Raw genomic sequence first — 26,476 nt, forward strand, 5'->3', positions numbered from 1 at the left:
GAGAAATTGTGCTTTTTTAATAGTTTTTAGCAACTCACTGTTTATATCGAGTCTAGAAATTGAAGTTTCATTTAATGGAATTGGTAATTTATATTGAGAATGAAAGGTTCTTCCATTGAGAAGTAAATTTGAAGCAATTCCTGTAGACGCTGTGAATAAAACAGTACCACCACAACCTCTAATATAATGTATTAAAACTTTATTAAAGATATGCCTCCATGCTTCGAGGGCCGGTTCCTGCCTCAAACTTCGCCCTCGCGAGGAAACAGCTCGGGGAGGGTGCAGCCATTGCCAAGTCAACCCCTGCAGGATTGACTTCCTTCCAGTTGGTCGAGCCTCGGTCATGATGGGTGTTACACCCAGGGTTTTTATATAAATAGATAGGGTAGAGATGTCAGAATTTAGTTATATATTCACTTGTTGGTAGACATTTGGTTTGTTTCAGTGTGGGGCTGTTAAAATAGAATGACTATTCTTCTTGATATCTTTGTGTGGGTTATGCTCCCAGTTCCCTTGGGTACATACCTAGAAGTAGAATGGATGGAACATATGGTAGATGCATAATTGATTATTTAAGAAGCTGCCAAACTATTTTCCAAGGTGATTGCACCGTTTTCATTCCTACCAGCAGTGTGGGGAGTGCCAGCTTCTCCCCATCCTTACCAATACTCAGTGTGGCCATTCTTTTTCGTCTTTACTCATATTTTCAATCTTTTCAAAAAACACTAGTTTTTGCTAGTTTGCGCCCGACAGCACCCACATAGGACGTCTCGGCCTAGCTGACTGTTTCCTGTGCTAGCTCGCACTAATGACACCTGGTTTCCTGGTTTGTTCTCAGAGTTTTGGTGGTGAGCTGAGATTTTTGGAACTTTGAGACTGGCTTGGAGGTGGGTGTCTTCAGTGGTGACACGCTTCACCTCTGCCGGGTGCCTCTGGTCACTTACTTTAAAGAAAAATCTTGGTTTAAGGTTCCTTCATGCTACTGGGCAGTGAATTCAAATTGCAAGCTCATGAGAAGACTGTCTTCTTGTTATGAAATCAACGGAAGAGACTTTTGCCCCCCCCCCCCCCCGGTTCTGTGAGAAGGTTGGAGTTTTTATGTCCCCAGAGCAGGTGGTGGGGTCGGGTGTGTTATTTCTGATTTGCCCACATGTTGAGGGTCTGACCTTCTGAGGTTTCTGCCTTGTGTAGGAGTGGACTCTCACCTGGGATAGAGTCTGGGTTTCAATCCTGCACCCTTCACCCCAGCAGTCCAAGCCAATGAAGGACCAAACTCACCTCAAGTGCCCTCAGATTGGCAAAGCTCGCTTACCTTTCCAGGTTTCTGTTTCCCCTGGGTTTTTGACTTTTAAGTGTATCTTACCTTCTAATCAGAACACCAATACATTTCATTGTGTTAAATATTTTTCTGTTTAACGCATCTGAGTCGTGCTCAGTGCGAGGGTGGGTGTGGCCGCCGTCAATCGGGGAGCTGCTGTGGGAAACGGTTCTTATTTTCTAACCTTGTTTACGATTCTCTTGTCATAAAGAAGGGGTAATTTTGCTGTAGGCAAGTGGAGCTACCTTTTCCTTTATAATGATAACTTTTTGGTCTTGTCTGAGAAATCTTCTCTTACTCTCAATCATAAATATGAAAACGCATTCTCTTGCGTTCTCTCTGTGTAATGTAAGGAAAAACTTACTTTGGTCCATATAAAAAACTATGCAAGGGTCAAATTGGGCTCTTGGCCAGTTTTTGTAAGCCTTTGTGAATTGAGGCATGGCTTCTACATTTTTTGAAAGGATACATATAAATACACACACACTCATGTGTACATGAAGAATATGTGTCAGAGATTGTGTGTCACCTGCAAAGTCTAAAATATTTATTACATTCATTATCTAGACCTTTATACAAAAAGCCTGCAGACGCCTGGATTCATCACTTTTTTCTCACTTATTTGCTATATTTTATTTTTTATTTGTTTTTTTTTTATTTGCTATATTTTAACTCCCGACTTGTACCTGGAGGGTTTTTTTTTGGGGGGGGGGGGCTCCATTCTGTCTCATCCATCTCTTTGTTGTCAATTCCAAACACCACACTAATGAAAATGGCTGTTTCCATCATGAAAGTGCATGAGCCGAAGGACCGGAGTAGAGCGCAGGCTCCGTCCTCCGAGTGGAGCTGGGGAAGCGGGGAGGTTCAGGCTCCATGCCTCCTCGCCCGACGCTAACTAGAGGCACAGACATGCGGAGAGCTCACGAATGACCGCCCTGGTCCGGAGAAGCGCTGGACCGTGGAATGGGATCTCATTGATTAATTTGTAACCGTGCGCCGTGCGCTATGGAGCATGAAACACCTGAGCCTTGATCTGGGAAGCTCCCGGCAAAGGGAACAATGAATGGTGAAGTCCCAGGAGCACGGAGGTGATGGCCGAAGAGGCTCTCCCTGAGCCCTGAAACATGCCCTCATCCCGGAAGAGGAGAGCAGAGGAGAGAACCCTGAGCGCCGTGCACACCATTCCCCTAATTGCTGGTGTCTGCGTTACAGCATGAGGCCTGGGGGGAGGGGGGGGTCTGCTCACTTGGCCATGATGCACTTTCTTGTTGGACGGGGTGGCCCTCTTAGTAAGCAGAGCTCCGTTCCGAAGTGAGATGGAGACACACACCTGGAGTTGTGACGGCCACTAGTACAGGCGCCGGAAGCTTTCACCGCAGTCCCGGCCCTGCTTAGCGGGAGCCGAGGGCTGCCGGCCATCCACTCCAGTTCCCTTTGCCTCGTTATTCCCTGTGGGGCCAAGAGAGGAGAGTGAGAGGGATCCTGTGAATGTGATCTTTCCCCGGAGGAGCATGTGAGAAGCAGGGGTGTACGCCTGCGCACCGCTCCTTGGAGGAGGGCAGGGCGGGCTTGAGGAGGCAGGACTGTCAGTGGCTTTCAGCCAGCGTCAAGGTACAGGCCAAGCCTCGGCCTGCGCCTTCTGTGAGCTTCCCACTGGACTCTGGTTACCACGGTGCTCCCTGAGCTCTTGGCCTTGGCCAGCGAGCCGTCCGGGTCCCTGCTGAAGCTGCTGTGGGGGAAAAAGGCTTTTTTCCTGAACGTTCTCCCAAGAGGTCTATAAACAGAGGCTCCTTGCTGGTCTTACATCAGAGTCCGCGACACAGCCTCCTCTTGGAAGACCTACAGAGAGGGACACAGACAGCGGAAGCTGTGCCGAGCGAAGGAGTCGTCTTTAAAACCTGGACCTTACATGGCAGCTTATGTGTTTTTGTTGTTTTTAAGTAAACCTCCATCAGGCCAGCTAAAAGTAGCAAATTAGACACAAATACAGAAATCAAGATTGATCTCAGAAACACGGCCTTGAGTGAAAACAAAGTGAGAAAAAGAAGTCTCTGTGGCCCAGCGTCCCGCACAAGCACAGAGCACATTTAGATGCCTGTGCGCCTATTGAAGGTGCGTGTCCAACATCCCCCAGGGGTGGGGATCAGGAGGGAAGAGAGGAAAACACTTGCATGGTGTCTGAGGTTGGGCTCCCTAGAAGCAGAGCCTGAGAGGGGATTCTTGTTCGCATGGTTGATGGAGGGAGGGCTCTCAGAGGCTGGTGAGTGAGAGCAGCAGACCAGGGCAAGGGGAGGATGTGCTGCTGGGTGTGCAGTCCTGCCTGACCCATAGGGAGCTCTGGAGTGGGAAATGCACAGTAGAGACTGCCCTGCTGGAAGCCGGGACTGAGCGGCAGCCTTTCCTGGGGGTATGTGCAAACTCCCTCCGGCCTCCCCAGGCAAGACTGCGCCCATCTGCCAAGGGCAATTCCCTAGGGAGGGAGGGAGTCACTAGTAGCCAACACTCCAGCAGCCGGGCCTGGGTGTGCAGCCTGGTGGAGGAGAGGCTGTCAGAGGCTGTGTGGCTGGTGATGGCCAGCTTGCAGCCCCTGCCTCACCCTGGCTGCTCTTCCCAGGGCCATGCTGCTCCAGGAGGGGCTGCACGAGAAGGTTTTGGGAGAAGCCAGGAGGGGAGACAGACCCTGCGCATGACTAAGCAAAAGAATGCCCTGGAGACAATGCCAAGACCTACTTGGGCTCCCCCTAAGGGCAAAGGGTCCAAATTCCACCCTCACAAAATCTGAGTTCAGCGCTGGCCTCTTCCAGCAGAGCAGGCTCCTAGCTATTTCACTGAGTGGAGTGCCTCGATCCTACATTTTCCAACAGCAAAACCTCCCTGCAGCTCAAGCTGTGCATGCTTAACACCTGCAAGCGCCTGGCAGCCACCCACTGATGTGGGGGCAGAGGTGACGGCAGCATGAAGAATTCTCCATGTGACCCCACACCTTCCTTCCTTCCTTTGTCTCTGCACTTTGAGATCACTCCTGCCCCCCCCCGCCCCGCCCCGCCAGCAGGAGCCCCCACTGGTGCAGGCTTTGTGATGATGGAAACTGCAGCCCTGTTGCTTCCCACCTGGCTCAGATAGCGGTTTCAGGAACCTGTGGTCCTGACAAGCAGGGACCCCTAGGAGTGATGGCTCCTGCCCAAGGCCAGGAAGGCAACTGTGCCCCATAAGTGGCACCTCTCCCAAACCCAGACGCCAGAAACGATGAACAGAGAGTCCCTTTCTCATTGTTGCTGCAGTCAAATCAGTGCCCGTGGACACTGCATTCTGCAGACCTGATTTAAAATTCTGCCAGCGCCCTGGCACTCATGGGACTGCGGCTGGATGTCAGCAGAGGCTCAGGCAAATGAGAAAGCAAAATGGCTGAGCAGGTTGCCTCGCCTTCCCCTCCCTCACCCCCAAGCCAGGTGGTTCTGAGGAGTGTCGTGGGAGTAGGATTCTTGTGATCTGAGGATTTATAATGGAACGAGTCCTTGTGGCTCATCCAGGCAGCTAGAAGTTGGGTAGAGACCCTTTTAATGAGCTCACCACTGATGGGGACCTTTGCAAAGTGGTCCGGAGCCCTGGATCAAGTGGCCACTTGGTCTGTGAGTCTCAAGGCACCTGGCAGCTGCTCTGCATCTCAGTTCTTCCCCCTGCAACACGGGGGCGCTAGACTAACTTGCTGGTCTGCTTTTACTTGCACGTTTCTATTAGTAACAAGTTGTGAGCCTGTACCCTAATAAATTCATAACTGTTCATTTACAAATGCTACATATGTGGCTGGGCAAAAATCACCACTGGTCAAAAGTACCCTTAAAATTGTTTAGTTAGGCACCGTGCTGAAGTCATACTGCTTGTTCTGTTAGCTCTTGCTCTCTAACAACCCAAAACAGAGGATTAAAATGATGCCATTTATTTAGCTTGCAATTCTATGGGGAGCTGTTTCAGGCTGGGCTCAGCTGAGTGGTTTTTCTGATCTTGGCTGGACTTGCATATGTGTCTGTGGGCAGCAGCCGGGTCTGCCAGGGACTGGATGGGCGGGAGGGCCAGCCCCTGTGAAGGCCTGTCTTGGTTCCATGGGTTTCTCATCCTCCAGGCGGCTAGCTCAGGTGCATTCTCCCAGCACAGGCAGAGTAGAACATGCGTCATGCACATTACAAAGGACGTGCAACAATAGACATAAGAATGTCTAGGTCAGTGGTTCTCAACCTTCCTAATGCTGCGACCCTTTAATACCTCATGTTGTGGTGATCCCCAATTTCACTGTTACAAATTTAACATAATTAAAGCATAATGATTAATCACAAAACAATATGTAATTATATATGTGTTTTCCGATCGTCTTAGGGTCGTTCGACCCCCAAAGGGGTGACGACCTACAGGTTGAGAACCGCTGTTTTAGACTCATACTGTCCAGTATGGTAGCCATGAGCCATGTGTGGCTATATAAATTCATTCAAATGAAATAAAATGTAAAACTCAGTGTCTCAGACACTAACTATATTTCAAACACTCAGAAGTTTCGTGGTTAGTGGCTACTACTGCCTGGGTCAATGCAGATTACAGAACATTTCCATCATTGCAGAAATTTCTACTTGACAGCCATTTTTATTAAATATTCAAGACTATTTGTCCCAGTCTTTAATTATAGCACATGTTATGTGCCACACAGCACTGAGGGCATTTCATAAACACTGTCTCATTTAGTCCCTGAAACAACCTCATGAACATGGAGTAAAAATGAGGTGAGGAGGGAGGAGGCGTTTCTAAGAGCTGACAAGTAGAGGTCGCCCTCTGTTCTCCCAGGGGCTTGGGTTTTATTGTCTGAGCATCACTGTTTGGGATGTTGTGTGTATGAGCTTCTGGACACATGCTCCCAAGGCTGGTCACTGTCGTGTGCTTCTCTGTCCACAGGTACAGAGGGAGTTTCTTGCAGGGTCGAGTTCGACTCAGAGCGAGTAGACTACGCAAGCCACTCTGGGTGCTGAGAAGAGACTGCCACCTTCCCCAACTCGAGGGGCTGGACCCACGCAGGACCCTAGGGCAGGCTTCTTCTGAAATGGCAGGTAATGCTCTCCTTGGAGGTGAATCATGTGGGGTGAAAAGGCTGCTGGGGATGCAGGGTGAGCAGGAGACAGCCACCCTTGCCCTCAGGAGCCCAAAGTCCAGGGGGGTACTGGTGATGTCATAAAGGTGTGACATCTGTGGGACAGTCAACATGGCCCTAAACTAGTGGACAGGACGCCAGTGAGAATATCCGGTGAGATTGATTGAGAATCCAATATTGAGAGGCTGACAGACACCCTTGAGCACTGGGCAAGTGTACTGGACACAGGTGTCCTGCAGGACCTAGGAAAAGGGAGTCAGAACTCTTGGTGTGTCTACCTTCCCACGTTTTTAAAAAAGTCGACTTGGTTCTTTCCACCGGACCATTGTGAGGCTGAAATAGGTCAGCGGATGGGCCTGCCTGTCCACGTGAAATAGAAGAGTAAGTAGTTATTATGTGTTAAGAGCTGCAGGAAACACTGCTTACATGTGAAGCGGTAAGAGGTCCACTCTTCATGCTCGGAAATAAATAAAGGATGAACTAATGGAGACTGCTTCCTGGAACATGGGCTATTTTAAGTTGCACTCACTGGGCAACCAGCACAAATTACTTAACTTCTCTGGACCTCAATTTTCCCTCCCTTTCTCCCCTCTCCCCAGCAGTAATGAGCCCCGTCTTAGCCTTGCTTGCTGGGTGTTGACTGGGAAAATGAAGACCACCTGTGAAAAGGCTGCAGGGTCCCGTCTGGCCAGCAGTGACTGAATTACCATCCTTTTGTGGCTGATTGTTGTCTGTTTGACTCAAGGGCTGACCATGGGCTCTGTCTGGTGCCTGAAGTTTTGCTCCCTGGGGACATATCCTCCACCACCTTTGTGTAGCTCCAGTGCCCCCTACAGGCACTGGAGCTACTTTTCTGCTCCCCCTCCACTCCCAACCCCTAACCTCCAACCCCCAACCCCCAACCCCCAAAGCCTGTTCTGGTAGGCAAGGACAAAGATTGGTTTCTCAGTGAGAACTGAAATCAGTATAGGTATTTGCTCAACTGGATGGCCAATTGTGGATGGGAAAGCACTGTGTTTGTGGCATGTGGAGGGCTAAGATCATGTGGGAGAGGCTGGGATGAGGTGGGGGTGGGGAAAATATCATCAGGGAATGCCTGTGTCCCTCATCCTAAACTCCATCCCTTTCCTCCTCCTCAAATAGATACCGCCAATGGAATTGCCCTTCGGGGTGTGCTTGGGTGAATCCAGCCCCCAACCAACCCAACAGTTGTCCCAAATGTCAGAGCTTTCCTACTAGCTCTGACATTTGGGGTCAGCTTCCTCCTCAGATCTGTCTGTTAGGCTAGGCCAGTGGTGGGCAAACTGCTGCTCTCGAGCCACAGGCAGCTCTTTGGCCCCTTGAGTGTGGCTCTTCCACAAAATACCACGTGCGGGCGTGCATGTACAGTGCGATTGAAACTTCGTGGCTCATGCGCAGAAGTTGGTATTTTGTGGAAGAGCCACACTCAAGAGGCCAAAGAGCTGCATGTGGCTCGCGAGCCGCAGTTTGCCGACCATTGGGCTAGGCTGTCAATGTAGGTCTTACCTACTCAATGGCTCAGTGTCAGGGCCAAGTAAGCTCCTGTGTGTGGTGAGTGCTTTGCAGACTCTAAGCAGAAGGGTGTTGGCTGTTACTATCTCCTGAGCATAATGAGCATGCAGGCGTAAAGCCTGGCATATGCCGGATGAGTGCCAGATGAATGGGGGACAGGTGGTAATAATGGCCTCTGTTGTCTAGTGAAGGACAAGGGCAGGGTTAAGGGAGGAACCCAAAGGGGGAATTTTCTTGGGAGCGACAGGGTTTCTTCTGGAAGTTCAGATCCGGGGAGAATAGGACAGAGGTTTTCTGAACTGGGGAATGGTGAGTAAAGGCTCAGGGGTGAGAACAGGGAATCTGGGGAGGGCAGATTGAGTTCAGGCAGGCTGGTGTGTGCTAGTGTCCATAGAAGACCTATGGAGCCATTGAAGCCACTGTACCTAGGGTTGCTAAAGAAATTTTTGGAAACTTGGTGGCTTAGAACAACAAAAGTCTATTCTCTTATAGTTCTGCAGGTTGGGAATCTTATACTCTCTCTGAAGATGCTAGGAAAGGAACCTTCCTGCCTCTTCCAGCTTTGAGTGGCTCCAGGCATCCTTGGCTTGTGGTAGCATCACTCCAGTCTCTGCTTCTGTCTTCACATGGCCTCCTCCCTCTGTCTTTCTAAGGACACTTGTCATGGGATTTAGGGCCCACCCTAAATCCAGGATCATCTTATCTTGAGATTCTTCATTTAATTCCATTTGCTAAGACCCCTTTTCCAAGGCCACAGTCGCACGGTCCATGAACTATATCTTTTATCCTGGACATATGTTTTTGCAGGGGCTTCAACTCAACCACTATAGCGTTTGTATAACTTTTCCCCATCTGCAATCTAACAGAAGTCACCCCAACATGTGTTTCTAAGTGAGAAGGGCCACGGCACAGACGTACATTCAGTGGACAATGATGTACCTCGTCCGTGCTGTTATGTATTCAGTTTGGTTAGGAAAGTTGTATTTTTAAACCTAAATCAAGATATCATCATAGAAACAGAACCATTCAAGAAGAGTTGTCCAAGTGGTATAGGTAGTCCATACTAAAGTGGGTGTGTTGGACTGTGGGATGCATTGGCTTCCTTTCCAGAAGAAGGCCCAGAAACAGGCTGCATAGGGGTGGGCGGAGCCTCCTTGTGTGGCTCTGTGGATTGTGTCCATAGGGGCTGAAGTCCAGTCACCACCCAGTTCGTCTGTCCTTGTGCTTTGGGTATGGGGCTATGTCAGCCCAAGGTGAGGACACCAGCTCCTCTGCCCTCCTCCCTCAGGGGGCGCTCTTTCACACGTCCTCCCGTGGAAGTGGGGACCTCTTCCCAATGTACCCTGTGTGCTCGGAGAGACCCGGGAGACTCCTGAGAAATCCTCTGAATTTTATTGTCCTTTTCACCCCTTCTTCTCTTTAGAAGCTCTTGTCAACCTCTGGGACTGCCCTGCCCCGCCCCCATGGAGCACCAGTGGAGATCTGGAGACTCCTTATACACTGGGAGAAACTCCACTTTTGTACACTTCTAGCCCAACATTGGTGTCATACCCAAATCCTAAGCGCAAACGGGGTGCCAAAGGATAAAACTGGACCCAAACAGAAAAAAAAAATCAGAAACAAAGCCTGAATGTGGAGCTAAGAAACGAGAGGCCCTCAGTAGTTCAAATTCTCCCTGGGAACGTAGTTCCAGTGTCGGTGACAATGTCGCAGCAACAGCTGGAGTGGTGACAGATGTCTCTACCGGTACTTTCATGTTGATTATTCGAGGAGAGGGTTGGGTCACCAGTGACCATTTTCAAAAGGCTCCCTTGGCCACAGCTTGGGAAAACACTACGGCAGGTGTGGGCCTGTGGGATGGGGCCCAAGCATTGGCTCAGGGAATAGCAATCACTCCTGCTGCTTATTGCCAGGGGAACAGGGATGGCTGGTTGGTAAGCCAGCAAGCCCTGTGGACAGGTCATGAATGGACACCATCACTTCGGAGGGTGGCAGAGTACCTTAAAATCAATACCGCCTAGAAATCAAAGAGGTTTGGGCACTTTTCTGCCAACATCATGCAATGCCAATATTTCACAGTGGAGGGACAGGCACTCTGAGAGTGTTGTTATTCCAAGACAAAGTGCTGTAACTTCAAAGGCATTGAAAGGTGGGCCTTGGTTGTCCACCATTTGCAAACAATGTTCTCATCTCCTTTGACCTAGCAGGCAGTGGGTGGAGAAATCAGAGATGGCTTCTCAGTGTGTGTGTGTGTGTGTGTGTGTGTGTGTGTGTGTACCCATGAGTGTACTTTCAAGTGCATGCACGTGTGTATATTTTTTGCAGGACAGTGATAGGTGATCTGTTTGGGGTGACCTGAGAGGCTGTAACTTGGAAGAACGTAGTGAAATCAGAAAAAAGAAATTGAGGTGATCTGTGGGATGGGGGGAGGGTTTTCTAATCAAAAAGCAGGAAAAACCTTTGGCCTGGTCCTCATTGGCCAACTAGAATCAGTAAAACATTGAAAAAATAAGTAGTCAGGAATACTTGTGTCCAGGGGCTGCAAGAAGATGTTATAACTGATTCTTTGCCCTCTTTATTTTTGGAGAACCTTCCTCTCAATAATTTAGGAGGATAAAAAATATTTTTTAAAAGGATGCTTACTGTCCCTCTCTTTTAAACTACTCTGATGGCTTGGTTCTAATCAGTCGAACAACAGATGGCTTGGCAGTGAAGTCGTAATAAGCAGAAGGCCATAGGAGCGGTGAAGGATAAAGACCTAATGTATAATATTTTATAGTGGTTGGAGTCTTTGAGATTCTCCCGAGAACTGTCTTTTTTTAAATCTAAATTCAGTTGTCTATCTCATCCAAGTTTCCAGCAAGGGGGTGGGGAAACTGGAAGTTTCTTTTCAGATATCAAATAGAGTTGACTTACCAGACACCCCAGGATAGGCAGGAGTATCAATATTTCAGAGAACATCTTTCCTCTCCCACGCTCACTTCAGGATCAGGGCTGAGGTATGGCATTAGGTGGATTTAATCCCAGGAGCTCAAGCTGCCTCATTGAAGGAATTAGTGAGAGAAGGTTCTTAGATATCAAATACTGAATGTTCCAAGGACAGCAAACACCTACTTGAGGAAAAACCTTATAATCCAAGTATTCTTTATGGGGCACCCCAGTCAGAGGTTGACTGGGGACACAATGATTGTCATGGGATAAAGACCTTCCTGAATAAATTGCTGACAAATTGATAAATTTAGTATCTCTCTCCATCTCTCTCTCCGTGTCTTTCTCTATCTCTCTCTCTCTCCCCTCCTCCCCTCTCCCCCTTTCTCTCCCACCCTTCCTCCCCTATTAGCATCCATTCCTGCCCCTCAGGGTAATCCTATATAATAAAGAGGTGATATGCAAATTAACCCTCATGCCATCACAAGATGGCTGCCTACAACCCGGCTGGCAGGGGAGTTAGTGAGGGACAACCAAACGACTGAACAGCAGGCTGCATGGGCGAGCAGGCTGGCAGGGGGGCTGTGAGGGGCAACCAGGCTGGCAGGGGGGGCAGTTGGGGATGACCAGGCAGGCAGGCAGGTGAGCAATTAGGAGCCAGTGGTCCAGGATTGTGACAGAGATGTCCGGCTGCCAGGATCGGGTCTAAACTGTCATTCAGACATCCCCCGAGGGGTCCCAGATTGGAGAGATTGCAGACTGGGCTAAGGGGACCGCCCCCCCCCCCCATGCATTAATTTCGTACACTAGGCCTCTAGTTTTCACATATAATGTACATTGACTGCCAAGTGACAAATCATGCTCAACACATAGAATTTCATGAAGTTGATGGAAGTGACCACTGGGTTGATTCATAATCATTGGCAGAATCAGACCAGGTGACAAATGAACTAGAGAAAACTGATGAGAACAGCTTTTGATTTCTTTGTTTTTCAAGATAAATTCTCAAAGTCCTCAATTCTTCACTATTTACCATAACATTTTTGGTCCCCATTGTGAATGAATTCATTCTTGGTGGCCTTTCACAGTGGCAAAGATTTCAGATAATAAGGACCCTGTTTACCCAGATGACAGGCATCTCCACCTTTGTACCGGGTCCTGGCACCATAGCAGGTCCTCAGTTAGTGTTTTTTAATGAACAGCCAAATAAGCAGAAGTAAGCCTCTTACCTTGAGCTTCCTTGAAGGTCAGGCTCAATTGAAAGGACAACAAAACCAGCCCCAAGAAGACATGCAAGTATGTGGACAGATGCTCAATGTCATCAGCCACAAGAGAAGTGCAAATTAAACCACAGTGAGGTATGCCCACACCTCTCAGATGGCAAACATCAGAACAGTGAAACACCAAATGCGGGTGAGGGTGTGGAGGCAGGCACATGGCATGTGAGTTGCCACCTCAGTGTTACAGGTGAAAGTTCTGTAAAGATAGTTGAAGACAGTGACTCTGAACCTGAAGATGTGCACTTTGATGCCTTTTAATCTGGATCCTCTCTTACCCTCTAGCGGGATTCATTTCTAAAACTAGCCTTTTAGTCAAAACCACTTGCAGTCAAAATTATCTTTGAAAAATCTACAAATGCAATCCTTAGAGTATAGTTGGTGTCTACAGCTGAGTGGAAGTTTTCATGCACAATATGTTTAAGGACCACTGTGGTAAAAGGAAAAAAGACCATCCCTGGAACTGCTTTGAAGATAAACAGCAAGTCCTCCTACAGAGCAGGGGAGTGAGGAATTCTCACATGCCCTGACTTCCCACGCAGTGTTTTTAGCGCTAAACCTCTAAAACTTGTGTGGTGTCTTAATGTATTGGTTTGTTGCCTTGGGGATTAACCAAGATATTGAAGCGTGTCTTCCAGGTGGCATTGGGGACAACATGTTTCAAAAGTCAGGGTTTAGGTTAAATGTGTGAGGGGACCCTGTTGGGGTGGCTTCTCATCTCACATGAACACCTGTCTTTCTGGCGCTCACTTAGTAACCGGGGGGCAGGTCTCCGCTTGGCAACCACTTCATGCCAACGTGAGCCAGCTGGTGTGGGTCAGCCAAAGACCACATTTTCTAGCTTAAGGGGAAGTTCAAGGAGTCTGGTCATGAAAATGATCTCTGTGATGTTTACTTCCCAAGTCAGTGTCTCACTTAAGAAGGGAAGATTAGCAGGTATGTGTGCATGCCCATTGCACATGTGTTTGCATTCAGGTGTTATTTTTCCATTAGAAAAAGCAATCGAAAAACCCACACACCCATACGAAGTGGGTGGTACATCCATACACCAACAGAAGCCTCTACCGACTCCCCTTTGTTGTGGTTACACAATTACTAATGAACTTCTCTGATGAGGTCACGGCACCGAAATGAATATGTACTTTTCAGTGTGGGGCACTGTGGGCGATGAACACCATCTCATTGAATCTGCTTGCGTTTCAAGTGGAACTCTCTGGACTCTGGGAGCTTAAAACTCATCAGCATACAGCCCTATTGCTGGTCTCCTAATATCACAGTTATTGACCCTGGGCTGCAAAAAAGAACTTCCTAATTAGATTTGTTCTGTTCTTGTGTTTATAGGCACATTTCTTTCTCTCTAGCCGATGATATATCAGCCTTTATTTATTTTTTATTATTGAAATACTTTGTGTTAAAAGGACCCGCTCCATTAACTGAGATTTGTTCTATCTACTCCAGGGCTGGGATGCACTGAAACATTCCGTCATGTGTTTCCTCCTCTATTTCCTTAGAAACGCACTTGCCGATCTGAATGGGGAACATTGATGTGGTTGAGGTTAATTATTTGGCTTTTGCTGGGCACATTGGGACGCGCTGCGTCTGCTGGAACACAGACTAAAATTGGAACACTGAAGAGGAGAGAGTGGCCCTGTGCCCGGATGACACATCTGAAGTCGTATTGATTGAGGGAGATGTTTTGTTGAATGATAAGAATGACACCAAGGTTATGGTTTTGTGATTTCCTGCAGCTGGCAGGGCTTGGAGCAGTAAACACGGTGAAGTTCGGGGCTACATCTCACAGTGAGATTCTAGAAAATTCTCAATAACTAAACGCAGAGGGTACCTTACACTGAGGAAGTTTGTTCCCCTTGAGTTCCCCCAACAAACTTGTGACGAGGATCTTATTCCCACTTTGCTCCCAGAGGAACTGAGCCTCAGAGCTACTTGCTCGGGGCCACCAGATGGTGGTCAATGGACTTCCCAAACTCAAGTCAGTCACTTGCACCTTCAGCGATGCTGCCTCTGCCGCCACCTACATGGTTATTGGCTTATGTTATCCTTTAGGCTCACTTACAGAAAATGTAAACAGTGTTCATTTTACTTCATTTAAAATTTTTTAACAACAAACATAAGTACATCTATTTTTTAAAGAGAAACTGTTTATTGCCATTGAGAACAGAAAACCAATATCGTGAGCCATTAAGAACACGTTACAGAATAAAAACACTGGGAACAGACAGTGTTTTCGGTAAGTAAGTCTAGCTAGATTCTGCCCTGGGCAAAAGGCATGGCCCTAGGTCTACTCCCTTCACGGAAGGAGGCTGGAGTGTGAGGGAGGTGTTAGAGGGACATCAGCTCCCAGGCGGGACTTTTGTTTTTCCTTAATGAGACAGGCTACAGGAGCAGCCTTCTCACTGTGCCACCCAGTGCTATTTAACACTAGGCTTGAGAATCACCGCCACTGGGCTGAGCCCCGCCCTGGGGGCCACCGCTCTGTCAGCAGGACCCCCGCTGGCTTGTATTGTCTAATCCGGACCTGCATGGATTTAGACTCTACATCCAGCAGGTGGGGGTGAGGCCGTGGGATGACATTCTGCAAAGATCCGCCCCGAGACCCTGCCTTCTCTGCCTCACTGGGGGTGCCGAATGGGGCTCTCAGGCAGCTTCAAGCTCTGCCTTTCTTTTTGTTTTTTTAATCCTCACATGAGGATATTTTTTTCCCATTGACTTTTAGAGAGAGAGAAAATGGGAGGAGGGAGAAGGAGAGAGAGAGAGAAACATCTATTGAGAGAGACACATCAGCTGGTTGCCTCCTGCACATGCCCTGACCTGGGTGGGGGTTGATCCCGCAACTGAGATTCATGCCCTTGACCGGGAATTGAACCTACAACCCTTCAGTGTTCCAGCTGACACTGTAACCACTGAGCAAAACTTGCCAGAGCCACACTCTGCATTTCTACGATTCTGAGAGGTTGACTGAGCCCGAGTCTGCTGTGGGGTGCGGCGGGGGGGCGGGGGGAGCAGGCTCATCTTTCTCCTGAGAACAATGGGGAGGCATTGCAGGATTTGGGTGCAGGGGTGGAGGGCAGGAGTGACCATGCAATGTAGGCTTCAGAAAGGTCCCTCCAGGTACAGGGTGAGCACGGATTGCGGTGGATAGGGCGGGTGCAGAGTGGGCGCCGGGAGACTGACTAGAAAGCATCTGCGAAACGCCTCTGTGCTTGAAAAGGACTTGGGAAAAGTGAGGCTCCACCTAGAGGAACCAAGAGGCTGAGTCACACACTGTAACACGTGGTGCTTCCCTTACACATGGAGCAGGCGCGTGTGTGCTCTGACCACCACCCGTCCCCACACCCCCAGGTAAATCTGTTCACCCCATGCCCTCGGCAGGTAAAAGGACAGTTTGGAGTTCGGAGGGCATCTGCCAGATCATTATCTCTACACGTGTGTGCGTGTGCATGTGTCTAACACGAAGGGACCGCACTGCACATTTCACTGTACAGCTTTTTTTACTCGACAACTCTGCATAGTTTTTCACGGTTGATGCATATGACCTATCTCACCCTGAAACGGGGTCTCTCTGGGGGAAGATGCTCTGATGTATGTGGCCTTTCCCCTGACAAGGGTAGTGGGTCATCTCCATATGTCACTGCTGCATCTTGCTCCTTGGACCACTGCCCCTAACTCCACGGCCTGAGCTGTGGGTTTCTCTAGGGAAGACCCAGGGGGAGGAATTGCTGGATCTTTGAGTCTTAGGCTGTTCACTTTAAAATGCTTACTTCCAGAATGCTTCCCAGTTTACTGTCCCATCAGCAGCACACCAGAGTACTTCCTTCCTGAGAAGTGGTACTTCTAATGCCCTTGGGCAGGAGGGGCTTTCTACCCGACCTTGCATCCCGTCCTCCCTGGGGCCGCTGTAGATAAAAACGCAGAGGGATGATAAGACTATATTTTTTAATCACAGAGAAGTGAGTTTCTCTTGACCAAACTTTAAGCCCACTGGGTACATTTGATGTTCTCTCCAAATATTAATAGATTTGTTCCTCAGCAGAAGCACGATGTCTCAGGCTGCTCCCAGAGCCCGCCACTGCGAAGGACACAGAGCCACGCAGGCCTTCCTCTGTGCCTGGCCAATTCATTAGGCCCGCTTAGCGACTTGCGGGAGAGATTAATTGATTTGCAGGCTTCGGAGCCCGAAGTGTTACTCGGCTAAATCCCAGAAGGCTCCGGCCGCCCGGGAACTCGGGGGGTGGGGGGCAGCCACTAACAGGGTAGGCTCCGGTCAAAGGGTGAGCAGTGTCCTCACCCCTCATTATACACAGGGGCCAGAGCTGGACTCCTCGGCCCTTCCTGCTCAGTGTGGGGTTTGTGGCCATAGCCCAGACTCCCGGGATAAAGTGAGAGGCTCACAGGGCTGAAGCCACAATATGCGAGCAATGTCTCTCTTTGTGAGCTTTCATTATCCCCAGACAGACACCCCGACATGGTGCTGCTGGAGGTGGGATTTCAACTCTGCACCCTGCCTTGGGAAGGACTTTTGGGCTGTGAGGAAAAGAAACTCGATTCTCATTGGCCTGAACAACAACAAAATATTCGTTATCTCCTGTGACAGACAGGCTTCAGGCAGGCTGGACCCAGGAGGGACCAGGGATGTCACTGGGACTCAGTTTCTCCATCTCTTGGCTGGGCTTTCTTCTGGGTCATATCTCCGGCTCCTCTGGTGCCTGCCTCGCTGCTCACATTCATGCTGGCTTCTCATGGACCAGAGCGGGCCTGGGTCTCTCCTGGACCCACCCGGGGGATTTGAGTGGCTCAGACTGGGCCAGGCATCTGGCAGGGAGGGGCTGGGGTCTCTCTGCTCCAGCCCGGGAGGGAGTGATGGCTCCCACAGGAAGTAGGGGCAGCGCAGGTAAACAGGCAGATGCCTCTGACTCATGCTTTAATGACGTTCTGTGCATCTGCGAACAGCAGAGCCCCTCAGGCCCCTGAGAGGGGAGGAGGGGGAGGTGGTCTGGGCCTCTTCGCACAGCGCTTGGACAGGGTGGTGAACTGAGACACCTTTGCGAAGCAGATTAGAGCCCCACAGCCCGAGGTGCCCACGCAATTACCGGAGGCCGTGCCGTGCCAGGCAGTGTGTGGGAGCAGGAAGCGAGGCAAATAGGAACATGACATGGCCCTTGTCCTTAGGGAGAGCCCAGTCTGGCAGAGGAGCCGGCACAGACTGGTAAACAAGTCATTACAAATGCAGTGCGGTGAGCTTGCTGATGTGATTAAGCTCCCAAATGAGGGCTCCTGACAAGGCCGCGGGAGAGGGAGGGTGGGCTCGCATAAGCAGCAACGGGGAGGGGCCGTCGCCAAGGCCCCGCCACCTCCATCCTCAAGGCCCCTCCATCCGGCCCTCTGCAGGGGGAGTGATGTGGACTGTGGCTGTCCTTCTTTATCATACCTTTCCTTTCCTTCCTTGGATCATAGTGTTTTGCATACACACTCAAATTCTGGAAATCGAGGCACACAGCACTTAACTCCTATTTATTTATTTATCTAAAATGCTAAGTGTCTCCCTTCGTGGTCACTAATAGATTCCCGTCGAAATGGAATGATATGCTCTGAGTTCTGACTTTTGGGCAGACAGAGGGTGGGAAGGCCTACTGGCCGGGCACTAGGGGCTGGTCCAGGTGGGGATGTGGGAAGGCAGGACCATAAAGAGAAGTTGAAAAATGGGTATTAGAAAAAGAAATGCATGGTTATGGTCAACGTTACAAACACAAGCCTCCTTTTCAGGTTTGGGTTCAATCTTGGGAAGTTCACGTTCAGTCCCAAACCTGAAAAGGAGACTGTTCTAGACTCCTCTGCTTCTGAAGGACTTCCTGAAAACCCTTCTCACCTTGGAGTTGGCAAGCCCCTTCTCAGTACAGCCCTCAAGGAAGTCTGAATCCTGTTCTAGAACCTTCTAAGTGAAGTGCTGGAGCCAGGAGCCAAATGGAATCAAAGGATGGGGTGGGATGTCACACCATAACCTCAGGCTTGGTCCACAGACCTCCAGATGGGGCACAAAGTGATGAAAGGCTCAGGGCTCATCTCCCTGGGCCACTCCCTGGCACCTGGCCTTCAGGAGGGGCAAGGCCTGTTTGGTTTTGGAGACAGGTGAGCCTTTAGGACTAATTCGAACTAAGGTGCTAGTGGCGAGGTGCGGCAGCATAGAGGGCCCCTGGTGAGCCTAGAGAAGAAATAGCTCTAAGTGACATATAGACAAACGGAGACACATGGGATCATGATGAGAAAGTAGTTCTCTTCTCAGGTCCCTGTTAAGCCTCTTGCCTGCATCATGGAGAGAGTCTTGTTTCGGGGCTAATACGTCTTTGACATCTGCTCAGCGAGCTCTTTCCTAATCGCCCTTTAAATGGAGAGAGGTTAGGTTTCAGCATCTAGCTAGAGTTTGAGAACAGAGTTCTATTTTCATTGCATTTATTTTTTCAGGAACCTTCTAATGCCAGAGACCTCACCTTCCAGCTGCCTCTTACAATAGACTGCAAAGTCAACCCCCCCCCTCCCCGCCCGCCCCCGTCTGCTTTTCGGCCTCCTGTCGGGTCAGGAGTGATGCAGGGGAAGGAAGTTTGGTTTTGGATTCAGAAGAACTCCTGTGAGTCTGGACATTTCCCTCTAACTCAGTGGTTCTCAACCTTCTGGCCCTTTAAATACAGGTCCTCATGTTGTGACCCAACCATAACATTATTTTCGTTGCTACTTCATAACTGTCATGTTGCTACTGTTATGAGTCGTCATATAAATATCTGATATGCAGGACGGTCTTAGGTGACCCCTGTGAAAGGGTCGTTCGACCGCCAAAGGGGTCGCGACCCACAGGTTGAGAACCGCTGCAAACTACTTCCTTGGTCAGGGCCATCCCTTCTCTGCCTCAGAGCCTCACCTGTAAAGTGGGGGTATAGTTTCTAAGTCCATAGGTTCCAGAAGCATTGACCTACACTGACCTTTAAGCTGGCCCTTGAAAACCCCATGAAGCCTGAACATGTGCTCATGACCGTGGGAAGAGCCTAGCAACATGAGACTTAGCTAGGGTGGCTAGCATGGCTCACAGCAGGGGACTGTGGGCTAAGAGTCCAGCCCAGGTCTGGAGAAGACCTCGGCAAGCCAAAGGAAGGCGTAATGGATGGTGAGTTTCAGAAGGGGAGCTCGCCGGCATCTGGGAGGGTATTTGGGGGCACTTGCACTTCTGCCACATGAATGCTTATGTTGCTTTCCCTGCCGAGGGGAAGGCAGAGAAGACCAGGGACCGGAATAGTCCTCCGTGCTCCTGCCCCACCGCACCTCGGCCTCCTGGCAATGGTGGCTCTGCTTCTGGACGCTGCCTTCCTCTCCATCAAGTCATTCACAGTGGCCTTGACCCCACCCCTGGGTGCTGGCGGGACCTTGGAGCATCTGCTCTGACAGCATTGCTTCCTGCATGAGCCTTTGGACCGTTCCCTCCGAATGTTTTTCCTCCTCTAATTTTCATTATGGCCCTGCAGGGTCAGGAGGGGTGTGGGGGCCACTCTCCACCTTAATTATTCTTGTCCAAGTTCAGACATTGAGGGGGAGAAATGCAAGTTTAATTCTAAGGTTTCTCCTTTGCTAAACCTCTTCAAATTTCAGCTTGCTTATTTTCTTAACTTCCGGAGACATGACAAAGTAATTCTGTGCCCCTCCACATGGACGTTAATGATTATTTTCAGTGTTCCGCTGTTGCTGCGAGGCACCTGGTGTTCCGGGAATGGACAAAAGCCATTTTTCTAAGTACTAGCATTTGAAATTATTAAGTGTTCATTAAGCACCCCGGGTGCAAAGCACTCTCGGAGATGTTTGTTTCTCAATTTTCTATAATTTCCTTATTTTTTTCCCCTAGCTAAAGGCAGATTGAAAAATGAACTCAGCGCATTTGAGTCTCTGAATCATAGTTAATGCGCGACGCCCCCTCCCTTAACTGCTCTGTTTTGCTTCTGCTTCCTCCCTCTCCTCTGCTTATCAATCCGACAAAGTTCTGGTGCTTTTTAACCCCTACTCAGGGGCTAGAACTTTTGCTTTCTTCCTGACTACCTGCCAGGAAGAGGTGAGTGCGGAAGCCCCTGCCCGCAGCGCCCGGGACTGCAGGGAGAGCAATGGAAAAATCCACCAGCCGCAGAGCAGCCTGCGGGGGAGGAGGGGGGCAGTCTAGGCGGCAGTCTGAGCCCTGGTGCAGAATGAGCTCCCTCATCCCCCCTTCCCCCCGCCCCCGCCCCCGCCGGGGACAGGAGGGGGTCTCGACAAGCCCGTCTTTGCCTGGACCCTTCTGGAAAGAACACAAAGCCCAAAGCCCCCTCCCCTCCGCCCTCACGGCTCCGTGACTCTGCAGCCGAGAAAAAGGCTGTTTTTCTCTTTGCCTTTCTTCTTCTCTTTTTATTTTTTTTAACAACAGCCTCACATAACCTCAAAAGTTAGCCATGAATTTATCAAAACTTTTTCTGAAACTCATCTAACCTCTGGTGGGGGTTAAAAAACAAGCCTGTGAATTTATTACCGAGAGAAACGAAGCGCGTCTTTTATTTTGCAGAGAAATCGCTTCCACACTTCAAGGGCTCCCCCTGGCCCCGATCTGCGAGCAGCCGCGCCGCAGCCAGCCCTGCGCCCTCCCCGGTCCTGCCGGGGTCCTGCGGACGCCCAGGGGTGCCTGGCCACGGACTGGACCTGGCTTCCGTGCGGGGGGGCACCTGAGCACTCGGAAGACCCGCTCTGAGTACCAGGGGACCCCTGGGCACGGGTTTTGTCGATGTCCCTAGGAGCTCAGGCGGCTGGACTTACATGCCAGGCTGCAGCTAGAGGAGGGAGAGCGGGGCTCTGACCTCAGCCCTGGGCCTTTTTCGAATAGGCCGACCCCCACTGACAAAGCCCCTCCACCGTCCCAGCCCCCCGGTGACCGGCTTGTCACGTCGTTTCATTGACCTCTCATGATGCCTCCCAGATGTGCAGGGATGAAATGATGCTGAGAGAGAGGGCAGGGGTCCCCAGCTGGTAACAGGAGGAAGGGGAGAAAGAAAGGACCAAGTGGGGTGCAAGGGCCTTCCGGGCTCCCAGTCCCGCGGCAAGTGAGGCAGGGTCCCGGGTTTCATGCCCATGGGGCCCCCAGCCTCTGCACAGGACGCTGGACGTGTAGACCCTTCTGTGCAGAGGCTGGGGCCGTTGCCATGCTCCCCGGCTTGGAACATGCCGGTTCTCCTTCAGACCTGCCCATGTTGTTAAAAGGCACACGCAGTTGTACAAGGGAGATGCCAGAGGGAGAGGCTGCGGCAGCCTCCCAGGGGTCCAGCACTGGGGGGCGGGGAGTGGGGGGGTCTCATGCCACCACCTGGAGTCCTGAGTCGAGTCTTAGCTTCTCTATGCCTCAGTTTCCCCCTCGGTGACGTGAGGGTGGTAATAACAGTATTCATTTTCATTTTATATAAAGTTTAAAGCAGGCTTAGCATCCTACTGCATAGTGAGCCTCACAACTCATTGTTATTCATCTCTACAGAGGAGCCAGAGAGCCAGAATTTTCCATTAAGAAAAATCTCTCAATTTTTACATGAGAGTAATTAAGGCACATGGACACACACACACACACACACACACCAGTCTGGACCCAGGTAGAGTCAGATGAGACCCCTCTCACTGCCCATTGCTTTGATAAATCTGACTGCTTTTGGGAGGCTGCTGGCTGTGAGGGGCCCGGGCTTCATCCGGTGCTCACCCAGGTGGTCAGCCCCGCCCTCCAGGGCTACTTGCTGAGCACCTACTGTGCAGGTCAACGTTGCCCTTTGAAGGGCAAATCAAGCACGTTTCACTGAGCTCCCACTGTCTCCTCAAACCTTTAAAGCTTCTCGGAGTTCAGAGAAAACAAGAACAGAAATTACATGCTACAGCGATTCCAAAAGGCATTACAGTGGAGACTGCCGAGCTCCGAGGAAGTGCAGCGTCATCCATCTTCATTCGCGTGCATTAAACACAATATGCTATTGATTTTTAAAGATCCACACATTAGTGGTTCAAAAGAAATTGGGTTTGAATGTTTTAATATGAAAGCAATTATTTTCCTTGTAAATCTGTTTCTGGGTTTGCAGGCTCTCCCTCCCTTCCCCCCTGTAGGGGGGTTGCTGCTGGGGAGGGGGGAAACGCCATTTCTGACTTATGAATCCTTAACTGCTTTACCCTTTAAATCCTGTGCTGTGTTCTGTCGTGTTTAATTTCAATTAATTTGGGTTCATTAAAGTAGCATTTCATTATAGATTCAAGGCAGACATGTTATTTTTTAAAATTAAGAAATGGGGAACAATTTTAATGAGTTTTTAGTAATTCTTTATCCATGCTGAGAAACCCCACTTAACCTGGCCTGTTCTAGAAGTCTCCCTCAAGAGGAAGAGGTTCTTTTTAATTTGTTTGGCTTTGTGTTTACTTCTCCCCATCTCTCCGTGGATTTTGCACAGCTGGCTGAGCAGGCCTTGCTTCGGTCCTGGCAGCCTGAGCTCTCAGTGCTTCTGAGGACACAGTCCTATTTCTCCTCTGCTTCCGGTTTTGCCACTCAATAAATTTGAGGAGTCACGAAGCAGTCATCTGGGTAGTTAGATAAGGAGGAAAATGATGAGCTCTCTAGTGTTTTGCTTAGAAGAATGGGCAGCTAGATTAATCAATGTCTTTTGGAAACGCGTCTTTATAGAAGAGACTGGCTTCTTTCATCCCAGCCATGATTGTGTCTCATAGGCAAACGCAGAACCTGATTTTCTAGGGCCTTGGAGCAGACAATCAAGGTTTGAATTTTAAATGTGTCTTTAGGCGAAGTGAGATAAGTCCTTAATCCCACCTTTGATATGGGTAGGAGGGTGGTGGGGGTCAGTAGGTATCCATGGTGCCCAGCCATCTTATTCTCCGGGGCACAAGGAGGATGAGTAATGTCTGTGAGAGTCAGGAGAATGTGTGGGTATGAGTCACAATTCTTGGTAGCAAGGAACCAGAATCCAACTCAAAAAGGTTTAAGCACAATAGGGAATTTGTAATGAGAAGCCAAGGCCGGTTCTGCGGACTCGATGATGTCACCAGGGTCCTGTTTACCTGACTTCCTCTCTGAGCTGGCTTTCCTCTGTGGCCTGCACCCCTAGGTGTATGGTGGTCCCGGGGGCCCACCCACTTAGTGTTGGTGGTAGAAAGTCCCAGCACTGACTGTAATTCAGTGAGGTTTGGCTCACATGCCTAGCCTTGAGCCCTCTGTTTGGCCGGGTGTGTAGAACGTACCCCCCCACCCCCCGGAGGTGGAGGTGGCCAGGATGAGCCGGCCAACTTGCTTTGAGCAGGCTGCTCCTGGAGGGGGATCAGGTGCTGAGATTACAAAACCACAGGTGTGCATCCCAGTCTCCTCTGCTTCCCAGGCACAGGTCACAGAGGGTGCACCCAGCCAGGAGAATTCTGTGCCCCGCGTGCTGCAAGTGCCAGGCTAGATGCTGCTGTGCCCTGCCCGGGTCCCTGCTCAGGCTGGGGACCCACCTGTGCCCATGCCCTAGCTGTCAAGGGTGATAGCTGCTTATGCTTATATCTGCCCCGCTCTAAAAAGATTTCCTGAAAGGGAACCAACTTGCTCCTGACATACACACAGACGGCGGGGAGAAGAGGTGGCGGCCACAGCCACTGACCCATTGATGGGGTGAGCCCACTCAGTCCCTCTAGGTGGGGCAAATTTCGTGATGCAATTCCTACTCCAGAGCTCCCTGAAGTCTCTCTGTAAATCATGTTTGTCTATCATCCTCCTGTTTCTCTCACCATCTTTAGGCTTCTTCCAGGAGCATCCTCCTCAAACCCCCCAGTTACCAATTATCTGTAAATCATGAAATGCAGCTACTTATCACATATACCTCAATATAAGACTATTCCTATTTTCTCAACTCAAAGATTGAAAGGGATTTAGGAGCCAACCTGAACTATAACATACAAAGATATAGATGAGATAGGCAAGTTTCTATTTACAACATTTAATTGATTCATCGAGGTGCATCTACCCCTTTAAATCACACATTACATAAACCGTTAGTGCGGTGATGCTGCATTTTCTGCTCACATTTCATGAAGCCATTCTAGGTGAACCTGTAGCATGTGTCTTTGATGTGGCCTTTGTCATCGCCCGAGCCCCTGGTTGAGTCATCTAATAGGGCTTTCAGAACACTGCATCTTCACTTCATTCCCTGTGCTTTGAGAGCTAGGACTTTAAAAAGCTGAGTACAATGCCATCATAGAAATCTACCCACAGCCACGAGGACCCATTTAGATAACGTCAGGACAGTCGCTTTTATTTCTTTGGTAGATGCCTGTTCGCAATTTCCACCAAATAAACATGTCCTATTTTGCTTTTAAAAGCAGACTTCAAGAGACTTGTTTACAACATTCAGTGCTTATAATTGTGTCCCAAATGCCCAGGAAGAATGACTAAATTTGTTTCAAAGGTCTCCTTCCCATCATCTTTTAAAAATCAATTTTGTCAGGTGATAGCAAGGACTGACCCAAACGGGCATTGATTGGCATTTCAGGCTAATGAGTCTTTCTAAACAGTACTTTGTAATCTGCAATGGAGTAATTGGGAGAGCTTCCGACAGAATGAGAGTTTATAAGGGTTTTATTATAAGATAACTGCTTCTTCTCTGAAGGATCCATGGTGAGGGTAAAATCTCTCTCATACTTAGGCATATGTGGTCCTTAGCATAACATCTTTTCCAGCTGATCAGAAAAGGAGCTGAAGGGGGACCAACTGGCTTGCTTGATTTCAAAAGTAAAATAAAATTTTGGAGGACATGGAGAAGGAATATTTTCTTCATGTTAGTATAAACAGAGGAAGAAAATCTAAAAGATGATCCAATCAGAGGGAGCTATTTGAGAGCCACTAAATTTTTTCATGCATTATTTTAACTAGTCATTCATTCTAACCTTCTTTATTATGGACATTTTTGCTCTCAAACGTCAGTTCTGTCAGTTGCTCAGCCATATTATAATTTGTTTGTAATATCTTATAGTATCTAATAAGAATAATAGTAGGAATAATCTTAACTAACATCAATGGGGCACTTACTATGGACTAGTCACTATCTGAGCCCTTTTATCATCTCCTTGAGACTTTGACAGCAATACACGTGCTATCATTATGCTCGACTTGTAGATGCATGGAAGGGCAGAGTGGTGATTGGAGGCTGCGCACAAGCAAGTGCTACGCATCTAGGCGGTCTAACCTCAGACCCAGGTTATCACAGGTCATGATTCTCATTCCAGACCTCGCTAGTTATAATTGGAAGCTCCAAAGTATGGGATGATTACCTCTGTGATTTGTGAACAAATAATCTGAAATTTTAAAGTTACAATATATATATATTAATCATCATAAATGCATATCTATATATTCATATGTCTTATATCAAGGGTAACTATATATGCACTTACTATACAGCATTATCTAACTTACTAGAGGCCCAGTGCATGAATTCGTGCACCAGTGGTGTCCCTCAGCCTAGCCTGCGGGATCGGGCCAAAACTGGCTCTCCAACATCCCCTGAGGGGTCCCGGATTGCGCGAGGGTGGAGGCCAGGCCGACAGACCCCACCGGTGCACGATCAGGGCCAGGGAGGAACGGGGGATGGCTCCAGGGTGTGTCCAGCCCATCTCACTCAGTCCTGATTGGCCAGACCCAGCAGCAAGCTAACCTACCAGTTGGAGCATCTGCCCCCTGGTGGTCAGTGCACAACATAGCGACTGGTCAACCAGTAGACTGTCTGCCCCCTGGCGGTCAGTGCATGTCATAGCGACTGGTGGACCAGTTGACTGTCTGCGCCCTGGTGGTCAGTGCATGTCATAGCGACTGGTGGACCAGTTGACTGTCTGCGCCCTGGTGGTCAGTGCATGTCATAGCGAGCCGTTGAGCAGCCTTAGCATATCATTAGCACATTACGCTTTGATTGGTTGAACAGCCGACCGGTCGACTAGACACTTAACATATTGGGCTTTTATTATATAGGATATCAAACATATGTTTACCTGTGATATAAGTCAGCTACTGCCCTGTAGCAAAAACACCCACAAACTCAGTGGTTTATAACAATAAGGATTTCTTATTGCCCATGAGTCTGGGTCAGCTAGGCATTTTGCCAGTTGCTGGTTTGCTGGTTTGCTTTTGTGTCTGGGAGTCAGCTGGCAGATTGGTGGGTCTGGCTGGTCTAAGATGGCCTCACCCACATGAGGGTTGGCTGCCTGCGGGGG

The 26,476-nt window shown here is 49.4% G+C and overlaps 1 protein-coding gene across 1 annotated transcript in view; it reads left to right on the forward strand.

The window, feature by feature from the left end:
• Nucleotides 1-26,476, forward strand: part of ZNF831 (zinc finger protein 831) — a 93,385-nt gene that overhangs the window by 46,530 nt on the left and 20,379 nt on the right. The window contains exon 6 of the mRNA XM_015566211.1: nt 6,257-6,408. Coding sequence (XP_015421697.1) covers nt 6,257-6,408 — 152 coding nt within the window. The remainder of the gene's footprint in view (nt 1-6,256; nt 6,409-26,476) is intronic.

The sequence above is a fragment of the Myotis davidii genome, unplaced genomic scaffold, assembly GCF_000327345.1.
Source record: "Myotis davidii unplaced genomic scaffold, ASM32734v1 scaffold262, whole genome shotgun sequence".
Classification (NCBI taxonomy): domain Eukaryota; kingdom Metazoa; phylum Chordata; class Mammalia; order Chiroptera; family Vespertilionidae; genus Myotis; species Myotis davidii.